A 12078-nucleotide genomic window follows, 5' to 3' on the forward strand; every position below is an offset into this window, starting at 1 on the left:
TGACAGGCCTCTGCGGCCTACCAGAGGCACTTCTGGATCAAACCAGGCCTTTGTTCTTGAAGGGGAACTGTGCAATCTCTGAAAACTACACAAAAGCATGCACCATTCTCGTGCAATTTTCAGAGGCTCCAGAGATTATACAAGAGCACAGCCCATTCTCCTGCAGCCTTCACAGCCTTCAAAAATCATGCTAGAATGAGGCATGATTTCTAGAGTCATTGTTGGGTGGCGTGTCATCTTTGACACTTGTGATAGAAGATTCACCATATTCTCTAGACATCTGTGAATTCTCTGGACATTCAGTCCCTTCGTTTGAGGAAAGCAACTAGACTTTCCTCCTTCTCTCTTTCTCTGCCTTAATTTCATGTTGCCTTTATATGTTGACAGCCATTAAAAAAAGCATGCTAATATCTATAGAAGAGTTTCCAGAAGATTTACCAAGGAAACCCTCTGCAAGTCTCCTGGTATGAAACACCACACCACACCACACCACACCACACCACACCACCCCGCCACATACATTTTTAATTACTTTATATTTTTCTTAGAGAATACTTTTTATGATTTGTAACCTTGTTTTCAGTGCTTAGGAGAATGTTCATCAATAGGACCCTCATTGGTACAACCACCCACTCTATGAAGAAGCAACAGCAATTATTTGTGAGGGGCAATGGGAGATTAAATATCCACATGCCTAATCCCTCTCCTTGCATGTACAGGTGACATCTTACAAGTGTCTGAAGAGGGCTAGTGCTTAAGTGAAATCCCTATGAACAACATCTCTTCTGGGATATTGGTATCCCTGATCACATTATGTTTGTCCTTTCTTTCTGCAATGCAGAATAAGAGGTTCCATATCCGTCTGGCTTCTTATGCATATACCTAGGAAATGTCAGCAGGAGGAATTCAGACCTTTCAAGGGAACATGTTACATAGGGAGGCAAAGATCTGTTTCCCAGAGTCCAAGTCCTTGTGTTTTCTCTGTAAGCACTTTCTGTGGGATCCCTATATCCACCCAGAAGGCTGCTTGTTTCATTCCAAGCTGATTCTCATTAACTCCAATGAATGCTGCAATTCTCTCAGGAACTATGTAAGTCTGCATATTCTGAAGCATGAATTGTAAATTAACTTTAACTTTCCTAATGACAATCAACTCTTCCCCCCCTCCCCAAATTCTGAAGTTTTTCTCTATCCTTTGATCTATGTGTTCAATTCATTATTCAGAAACTTTTTGCCATTATATGAAGCTGTCAAAGAAAATGGTGGTTTTTATGTTGTTATTGTTGTTTTCACCATCTTTAAGCTACATTGTACAAATACTGTAAAAGCAGCAGGAGGCAGCTATATAAGCAAATTATGAGGAAAATGTGCATCTTATTTTGAATTTTGCAGCCTTGCATTGCTTTGTTTCTGTGGACAATGAAAGTGGTAACTTATGGTTCTTTTCAGCTATGCAGCTTGTGGCTAATTCATTTCTCTTCATTTGTGATGTGTTTCTCTGTGGTGTGAATTCATCCTTATCCATTCTGTCAAACATCTTCATCTTTCTCTTGCTGCTTCTTCAGATTGCTCTGGGTGTAAGGTAAGCTATTGTAATGCCTTTGCATAATGTTCTGAGATTCAGCATGTTGACTCTAAGTGTAATTTGGATAACATTTGTTTCATATGAATTTGAGCCAGCAGAAAGCTATATCATGGATCCTCAGTTGAGATAAGGCTTGAGGCATTAGAGGTAGCTGAAATAGCTCTTGCGATAAAGGTCTGAGGGCTGATGCTGCCTTTAGAGCTGTAGAGAAGAGCCAAGCATTCCAATCAAAACTATGTTCAATTGAACAGAGGTGCCTACCTCTTACTTGTTAGAAAAAGCAGACGTGGCTCCCTCACAGTCCACTTTGGATCTGTGGGAGATAGATTTGCATTCAGAGTTCAGATTCATTTTCTCCATTTAAGTTTAAATGTTCACATTACTTAAACTTTTAAATACATAAACATTGGTAGTTGCAGATTCGATTGGTGAGCTAATATGGGCTGGTTGGCTCAACACAGAACTGTAGGTATAATGGCCTCTTTGGGTTGCATAACATAATAGAAGAGTAAATATAAACAATAATTAATTTTATATTTATAAAAATATAAACATTAAACTCACTCTTCATCTTACTGCAGCTAAAGAGGTATAAGAGAAAAAGATCTTTTGTATTTGCCTTGTTTGCTCCAGTGCAATTAGTTAACATGAAACAAGATGGGAGAGTTCAGCTTTTTTGGAGGCAAGAAGGAAATTCTTATGTCAATCAGGAAGTTTAGTGGAAAAAAAGAAATTTAATGATTATTTACAGTGTGAGTTCATGTATTAATTACATGAATTAAATAATACTGATTCCCACTTGGTAATAGCTACATAAAAATGCAGGGCTCAGTTGGATATATGTATGAAAGTAGACAAATCTGGCATCATGTTGTTTGGATTAAGTAACAAAGAGCTGCAGTACAATGAGTACTGAACATGTATGAAACTGGATTATGTGATTGTTTGGTGTGATGTGAATAAACCCTAGATTCCCCTTCTCCCCATGTGTACTGTGTAATTATGTATTGCCTTGTCTGTTCCATAGTTTGAGTTGAGCTCCACTCATTTGCCAATATAGATTTACTTGCAAATTCAATTTGTGCAAATTTTGAAAAAAAATAACTATGGATTATAGAGATTGGAGAAAAATCCTTCAGTTTACAATTTAATCTGAAGTTACCTAATTTGTATTTCGCAGAACTATATACAAAATAGAATGTGTAATATTTTGATAAGAACATTTTTCCAGATTGTTCTTTTTGAACAGGAACAAAAAGCCATGCTGAAATGTATATAGTGGTGGAAATAATGTTCCAAAGCTGATTATAACTGATGTATTATTTGAAAATATATATGTTTTGGAAAGCATATACAAACATGTATATACAGTATAGGCATTTGCAAATGCAAATTAATTTTCATGTTACCTTTAATTAATTAATAAATGCAGACATGGGATATTACAAATTAACTTTCAGCAGACAGATTAGTCCCTCTGTAATAAAAGAAGGAAGGAAGAATAACCAAAGTAGCTTTTGTTGTACTGACAAATTATGAATTGGTATTACCTTGGAATGAACTGATCTAATATTTGATTCCTTTTATTAGTTTTATTGTTTTAAATGTGGTTTTATAGTGTGTAAGCCGCCTTGAGTTGTCATGGGCAAATAGGCATCAATATAAATTCAATAAATAAATAAAAATAAGTGGTAGCCCAGATGTGAGTCTAAAGTACAACACTTATTAGAACTAAAGCCCTACAAAACTATTTAGATGACAGGAATAATTTGTAAAATTCTCATTTTTATAGACTCATGTTTCTTACAAACAAATATATTAACATTTGAAAAATTTATTTATTTTTATTCTTTTCCTTGATTTATTTATAGCAATCTCATTTATATTAGTATAAAAATAGTGTAAAACTTTTAGTATATTTTTAGTATCCTATCCTTTAATATCTCTTGGAATACTAATTATTGTTTTAGAAAATATTTTTTAATTGAAAAAGTCTGGTCACATAACACATTGTCTTTTACAGTTTAGATGAAGCCATTATTGTGTACCTCATATCAATACATTTTGAAGCATTGCTCAAGTGCCAAAAGAGCCTGCCCTTATTAACTGATAAAAAGCCTGATAGGTCCAAGTCATCTATGATATTTGTTTCATTTACATTTGCTTGAAACAGCATTGTACATTTTTTATTAAAATAAAAATGACATCTGACCCCCTGAGTCTTTACGCTGCTCTTTTCAACCTGCTAGCTTTCATCTTAAGGATATTCTGCTAATGCATTTTAGGAGGCACCAGTGGTGGCAAGGGCAGCCCTTTTCTTGGAATGTGCTCGCTTTGTGCACCGCTGCAACAGGGGCAACTGGCCAGAATGGATGAAGGGGCATCATGTGAATATTACTAAGAAAGGCCTTTCTCGTGGGCGCTCTCCAATCGTGGGGAATAAACGAAACCAGAAGTTACAGTGGAATGCAGCCAAGCTCTTCTACCAGTGGGGAGAAGTAAGTTTCAGTCTTTCCTCTCAACTTCTTCTTCTTCTTCTTCTTCTTCTTCTTCTTCTTCTTCTTCTTCTTTTTCTTCTTCTTCTTCTTCTTCTTCTTCTTCTTCTTCTTATTATTATTATTATTATTATTATTATTATTATTATTATTATTATTATTATTATTATTATTATTATTATGCGTGGTTAATCTTTGGTGAGATTCACAGCCTTTGGGGCTGGCCTAGGCAACGACCTAGGAACTGTTAAGGTAACGTCAAAGGATATAAGCTGTTCCAAGTAGGGCGGTTTTTTGTAGAATCAGAATGTTCAAATCTGATAAATTTAAAATTTCCAAATAGCGAGGTAGTCATTTAGGTATTGCTCCAAGGGCTCCAGTTACAATCGGGACAACACACGATTTCATTTTCCACAGTCGCTCAACTTCAATTTTATTAAATAATAATAATAATAATAATAATAATAATAATAATAATAATAATAATAATAATAATAATTATTATTATTATTATTATTATTATTATTATTATTATTATTATTATTATTATTATTATTATTATTATTATTATTATTATTATTATTTACCAGTCAGTCAAACTATTATGTTCTGAATAATCCATGGGCTTTCAGATATGTACTAATCTATCTTCTTACAGTTTTGTTAGACACACATTTTAGGTAGCTTAACAAGGTTACTTAAATGATTCCACTTTTCTGCATGAAAAGTTAAGATCAGTGGCTCAGGTTCTTTTCCAGGTTTTTCTATTATTAGAAAGAAACAAAATTTGTTCACAACAGGCTTTGTCATTCTAGATGTTTTGTTTTTATACCCTCTCCACAGCAATGAAACAGAAAACTCAATTTTCTGTTTTTATTTAGTAAGTTATTCATAGATTTGACAAATTACTGTCAAAAAAACCCACTGATCAGAGTTAATTAAAAATTCAATACAAAAGTTTGGTCATTGCTTTTGCCTTAGGAAAGCTATTTTTCATTGTGGACAATAAAATTTATCCAATATACATGGTTGTAGAAAGGATTACAGAAAAATGTGGACTTTCAAGGAAGCAATGGCAGATTTAAAATAGTTTTGTTGAGAAGAAGCAAATCACTGAGGTGGAACAAGGAGCCAACAAATGGATTAGCTCTTCAGAATCTCTCTCCAGATAAAGGATTTGGGATTGCCCACAAGTACTCCATATGTTGACTCCCTGCAAGGAGACCATAATACAGCAATCTTTAGCAGGTTTTAAAGCTCTGGCAGCTGAGGCAAAGCCTTCCTTGCCCCAACAACTGAGTTTGCATACTTCTTTTCTTAATTATTTCTAAAAATGGCTTGTTAACAGCTTTTTGGATATTAAGAACCTTCACAAAGGCAAATATCATTACTCTAGGTGCATTCCCTTCAATTTTTCTGAAGGAAGTTTTAGGCAACAACTTATTTTTTTTCTATTTTTGCAAATTTTGTATTTTGCATGTGCAGAACAATTTTCATGGCAAAAAAAAAATTTTTCCCCACTTTTTAAGGTACAGACCTTTTTATTTGCAAATGCGCACACACGCAGAGCCGAACCAGCAGTAATGCCGACAGCAACCCACCCCTGATTTACACTGACATTAAACAAAATGCCCACCCTGGTAGAATGATGAAAAATATATTGAAAATATATGATACATTTTCTTCCCATTACATAACTGGTCTTCAAATAATTATATACTTTCCCATATCTATTTAATTAAAAATGCCATATTTACATAAAAAGATGTTCCTGATGTGGAAATCTATTTATTTATTAATCAAATCTCTGTTAAGCATCTGTTATTGTATTTAACATGCAGAAAGTCCACAAATGGCTTCGAGTCTCTAATAAACTTATCTAATCCATTGTCTGTAATCAATGCAGTTGATTTCATCATTTCTGCCAGTACAGTCAATTCAGTCAAAAATACATTCAATTTGTGTTCCCTTTTCTTTCCAATACTTAGTATAAACAATCCTTGGAACCATTACTATATACAGAAACAATGTTCCAAACTGTTTTTCTATTGATTTATCCATAATACCTAGAAGAAAGGCTTCAGGTTTCATTAGTACTTATATTGAAATACTTTCTTTTGTCATTATTATATTTTATCCAATATGATTGGATAAGCATACTTATCCAAGTATACTTATAAGCATACTTATAAGAACACCACATATGAAAAAAAATGTACCTGGAGTTTGATTATATTTCCAGCACTTGTTGGGAATGCCTCTAAACATTTTTGCCAATCTATCCAGAATCAAATAGCAACAATACATCATTTTATAAAAGTTTTCTTTTAAATTGCAATTCAAAGTAAAATTTAAACCATTATTTCATATTTTTCCATTGATCTCATCTAATGCTATTTTTTTGCCCATTTTACCACACAATTTTAACATATTCCAGATTCATTTTAAGTAACATTTTATAATCTTTAGCAATCAGATGGTCATCTCCAGAGCATAAGTTCCTACTCGATTCAGATTTATCTCCTACAAAAACATATTTTTAATCAAATTTAAATATTTCAAAAATTCTATAATACTTAAACCAGTCACAATTAAATACCCCCTTCTTCAAATATCAATAAATTACAATATGTCATTCATTTAGATTCCAGTAGCATCTCTTTTCTGTTGGGGATTGATTTAAAAGAAAGATCTTTAATCAATATCAGTATAGTCTGAAAAATAAATAACATTCTAGGTAGTACATATTCATGACTGAAATTCTTCCCATTAATGACACATCTAATTTTTCTATGTAAGTCCAACTTTATCTCATTGCAAGTTTTCTTATAATTATTTTAAAATAACTTAGAATTTACATTAGTAAGAATCACCCCAAATACTTTACCTTTTTCATAGCTTTAAATCCTATTTTAATGTTAATTTTTTCTGATCTTTTTCATTCATATTCTTTGTCAGTATTGTCAACTTCTGTTTATTTATTTTCAAACCTACCACTTTCCCAAATGTTTTAAACGTCTTCATAACATATTCAATATTCTTCAGGGATCATGCAAAATCAAAACCAAGTCATCAGCAAAGGCATGATGTTTATATTTATGTGCTTCAATTTGTAATCCTTTTACTCTGTTGTCTTGTCTAATATCTCTATTTAGCAATTCCAACATCAAGATAGATAATAAAGGAGATAGAGGACACCCCTGTCTTGTTCCTTTCTGGATTTCCCACGAGTCTGTCAAACCTCCATTCACCATTATCTCAGCCTTCTAGAGAATATAAATGGACATTAATCCCTTAATCTCCAAAATCCAAAAAACAAGTCCAAAATCCATCTTTTCAACTACTATAACCATAAAATCCTAGATCAAATTGTCAAAAGCTTTTTCTGCATCCAAAAAAGTAATGAAACCTATTTGTCAGTTGTTGTAAATGTTCTATTATTTCTAAGACTATACTCACATTGTCATTTAGTTATCTCTTGGGTAGAAAAACACATTGAACTTCCTTTATGTAGTCTCATAAAACTTTTTTAGTCCTTCAGCTAAAATGGATGTAAACAAATTATAATCATTATTAAGAAGTGAAATTGGTCTGTAATTTTTCACAGAAGTTAAGTCCTGCCCTCTTTGGGTGTCAAAGGGATATGGCATCAGAGGATATGAATCAGGCATAGAATTTCCTTGTAAAATAGAGACCATTAGGTCCTTCATCAGAAGTAGATTATCTTCAAATGTTTTATAAAATCCACTTGGTAGGTCATCCAGTCCTGGAGCTTTACCTGCCTTAAATCTTTTAATTGCCCATTTACATTCTATATTAAAATCTTACAATTCATCCATTATAATGAAAAAGTTTCGGGTATTCTGGCAATGGCTTCCATTTCCACAACCTGTCCTTGATCAGTATCAGGCTTCTTTTTATCTTTTTCTTTAAGGCGAAATTCTTGTGGTAATTGATTCTTTGTCTTTTGAGGAATAATGCAATTCTGAACCATACCTTTCCTGAAAATCTCTTGTGCTTTGAATATTGAGTTTAATCGAAAGCATTGAATTCTAAAGGTAAAGATGACTCCTTTCAATTTATCTCAGCAAAAAAGAATGTTATTCTCCTTTAAAAGATCTGTCTTTGTATTTCCTTTAATATAGTTGGAATTTCTCTAAATATTTGCACCTCTTTCTCTAGAATCTCTGTTGGTAATCACTTGTTCTTAAGTAGATTTTCTTATAAATTGAATCATGACATCTGTCTTCGAATTGCACATACTTAATTTTACAAATGGACTAAGGGGCCAGGTCAATTTGAAGTAAGGTTTTGAAATTAAATATAAGAAGCCTTCCTGTGGGAAAATGCTGCTGATTAAAAAAGAACATCATGAGAGGGCTTTGAACATTGGACACTAGGGGAAACCAGAAATAACTAAATATTATAATTAAAAAACCGAGATCCAACAATAAAGAATGGAGCAAGATATTTTAACATTGGAAGGATTTAAGGATATTTGGGGACAATGTACCAAAAAATTACTCTTAAGATTATCTGCTATTCTAAAAATGGATTTAAAAGATGATATAGAAGAGGAACAGCTTTTATCGGATAAAACAGTGAGGCTGACTCTAATGTGGATTTTAAAATGGCAGGTACAAAACCTGTGGAGAAAGATGTTACACTGGATTTATAAATGAAATAGCTGATGTCTTAATAATTAAAAGGAGCGTACAAAGAAAAACCAGATTTTGATTCTTGTTGTAGATTTACAAAAGAGATGTGTTACACTTACAAAGGAGTTCCTTAGAAGAGACAAAAAAATGAAAGAAATTTAGGGGACACCATTTAAAGGGATTAAAGATCAAGATTCTTAAAAGCAAAGGGAAGGAATACAAAGTTGGATTATTTGATCAGGGACAAAATGTATATATTGTTTTTGGTAGCTTTTAATGGATTTTTCTTTAATGAGGAGGCTTTAAACATTTGTTTATAGATAAGATGTGGAAAAAAAGAGAACTACTGTGGTATTTTCAGAAAAGGTGATGTTACTGTGTTAAAAATAAAGGAATATAAAGTTGGTTTAACTCTTAATGGACTTTTGCTTACAACTGAATAACAAAGCTTTAAAAATTATCTATAGGTAAGAGATGAGATATGGGAAGAGGTATCATATTGCTGTATCAGATTTGATAAGTTTCCTAAATTGTTTATACTTGTCTTGATTTCTTCATACACTATATTGCCAAAAGTATTCGCTCACCTGCCTTTACTCGCATATGAACTTACAGTATTTGTAAGATATTTGTAACAACATCCATTAGACATCAGTCAGCAGAGATCTGGAGCATGCGGCGTGTCCATATGGGAATGCATGGGGCAGGCAGAGGTTGAGGGGAGCAGGTAAGAGTAAGGTTCTACATTTAGGCAACAAAAACGGAATGCACAGGTACAGTATAGGTGATACCTTACTCAGTAGTAGTAACTGTGAAAGGGATCTTGGAGTCCTAGTGGACAACCATTTAAATATGAGCCAGCAGTGTGCAGCAGCTGCCAAAAAAGCCAACACAGTTCTAGGCTGCATCAACAGAGGGATAGAATCAAGATCACGTGAAGTGTTAATACCACTTTATAATGCCTTGGTAAGGCCACACTTGGAATACTGCATTCAGTTCTGGTCGCCACGATGTAAAAAAGATGTGGAGACTCTAGAAAGAGTGCAGAGAAGATCAACAAAGATGATTAGGGGACTGGAGACTAAAACATATGAAGAACGGTTGCAGGAACTGGGTATGTTTAGCTTAAGAGAAAGAAGGACTAGGGGAGACATGATAGCATTATTCCAATATCTCAGAGGTTGCCACAAAGAAGAGGGAGTCAAACTATTCTCCAAAACACCTGAGGGTAGAACAAGAAGCAATGGGTGGAAACTAATCAAGGAGAGAAGCAACTTAGAAATGAGGAGAAATTTCCTGACAGTTAGAACAATTAATCAGTGGAACAGCTTGCCTCCAGAAGTTGTGAATGCCCCAACACTGGAAGTCTTTAAGAAGATGTTGGATAGCTATTTGTCTGAAACGGTATAGGGTTTCCTGCCTAGGCAGGGGGTTGGACTAGAAGACCTCCAAGGTCCCTTCCAACTCTACTATTGTATTGTATTGTATTAATCCTGCAAGTAGCTTGGTTCTATGGTATCTAAAGCTTTAAAGGCAATAACCAGGAAACCTGAATTGCACCTGAACATCTATTGGGAGCCAATATAAGTTCATATGAGAGTAAAGGCAGGTGAGCGAATACTTTTGGCAATATAGTATATATTATTATTTTCCCTTTTTTCCCTCTTGCACTTTTTATTTTTCTCCTTACTTTTTATATATATTTTAGTTTGTGTTAGTTTTTTTTAAATCTTTGGATCTATAAATTTTAATAAAAATTATTATACCCAGTATATATAAAATAAAGGATTACAGTAGGATACTACATGTTGAAGCACTTTGAATATTGTAAAGTATTATATAAAAGCTCTACTTTAGTGTGGTATTTTTCCTAGATCTTTTTTTAAATGACATAATATAATCAATATGGATACAAAAGAGGTCTTTATTTGCAAACTTCAACATCACAATCGAGATTTTCTCCTTTAAGAAACCTTTATGACCCTTTCTTAATTTCATACTTTTGTCAGGCCATTGGAGTCCGTCTCAATGAACTTTGCCATTCTGAGAGTGAGAGTCCGGCCAATCTGCTGGGCCTCATTTATGATGAAGAGACCAAGAGGAAGCTGAGAAAGGAGGATGAGGAAGAAGACTTTTTAGATGACAGTAAGGAGACTCCCTTTACTACAAGAACCCCCACTTGTAAGAACCTCTCCTTTAGGAACACTTTTCCTTTTTCTTTCTTTTAAAAAATTCTTTTTCTTTTGGTGCCCTTTCCACCCACAGTGTTTCACCACATTTCCTCTTTTCTTCTTCGACTATCTGAATCTTGCTCTAATTCATTATATAGTAGCTTGGTGCATTAAAAATGAGGGGGAGGAAATAATCAGATGTGTTGCTTTTATATAAATAAAAATGTAGCCACCTGCAGAATCTTGTGGACCTAGTTGGGTGCATCTTCTCATCTGCATCCAATAATTATTTCCAGTAACTCAGTAGAACCTAGGCAAACTTATAACTCGACAGGGTAGACATCTACTTGTATCTGCACTGATTGTTTACTGGGGACTGCGAATGCAGACCTGAGATTTCAGTCTCCAATATGATCCATTTTTGTTTTTTAAATTTGTTTTAAAAAATTATGTGCTCAGAGCAGTGTGCACAGCAAAACTTAAAGATTTATAACAATAGTAATAAAATATAAATTACAATAGTATTGATCAACATGGATAGATACTAAACTCTAATATTCCCCAAATGATTTCTCCTGGTACCAAATTTGTACTTCTTTTCAAAAACTCATTAGAGAGAGGTATTTTGTATATATGAGGGCAAGACAATCCAGAAGAGAAGTGCCACCATGAATAAGGCACTGCTTGGGTGGTGGGGGACTTGCATTAGGGTCACTCTTACCAGATTAACAGATCTCCTCCTGACTACACGGTTTTAGAAATCGTGGTGAGATCAGGTGAGATTTTTAAAGGTGACCACAGCACACGAATTGCACCTGGAAACTGAGTGGCTACTAGTGCAATTTTTGGAATGGAAGTGTGATGTGCAAATCTTGGAATGCCCATTATTCCATGAGCCATAGCATACTAAACCAGTTTAAATTTCTGAATGATCCTTAAAGCAGTTTAGTGTAGAACTAAATGGGTTAAATTATACTGCATTAATCCAAATTGTGCAGAGGTGAGATTTCACAAAGTCTTAAACTACCCATTTTCTCCCTTAAATGTTTGCCCATCATGAAAAACTATACCCCAGGTTTGTGAGGGTTTCAGGTTGTTGTTTTTTAAAGTGCTATGCATGACTTATGTTTCTGCTTAGCCAGCCTACTGTCCTCCAACTCCACCAGAAC

At 33.9% G+C, this 12078-nt stretch overlaps 1 protein-coding gene across 1 annotated transcript in view; it reads left to right on the plus strand.

The window, feature by feature from the left end:
- UNC80 (unc-80 homolog, NALCN channel complex subunit) overlaps positions 1-12078 on the plus strand; it is a 167601-nt gene that overhangs the window by 52059 nt on the left and 103464 nt on the right. Inside the window, exons 23-24 of the mRNA XM_081957199.1 lie at positions 3871-4083; positions 10748-10883. Of these exons, the coding sequence (XP_081813325.1) occupies positions 3871-4083; positions 10748-10883 (349 nt within the window). The remainder of the gene's footprint in view (positions 1-3870; positions 4084-10747; positions 10884-12078) is intronic.

The sequence above is a fragment of the Natrix helvetica genome (assembly GCF_964273705.1).
Source record: "Natrix helvetica genome assembly, chromosome: 1".
Classification (NCBI taxonomy): domain Eukaryota; kingdom Metazoa; phylum Chordata; class Lepidosauria; order Squamata; family Natricidae; genus Natrix; species Natrix helvetica.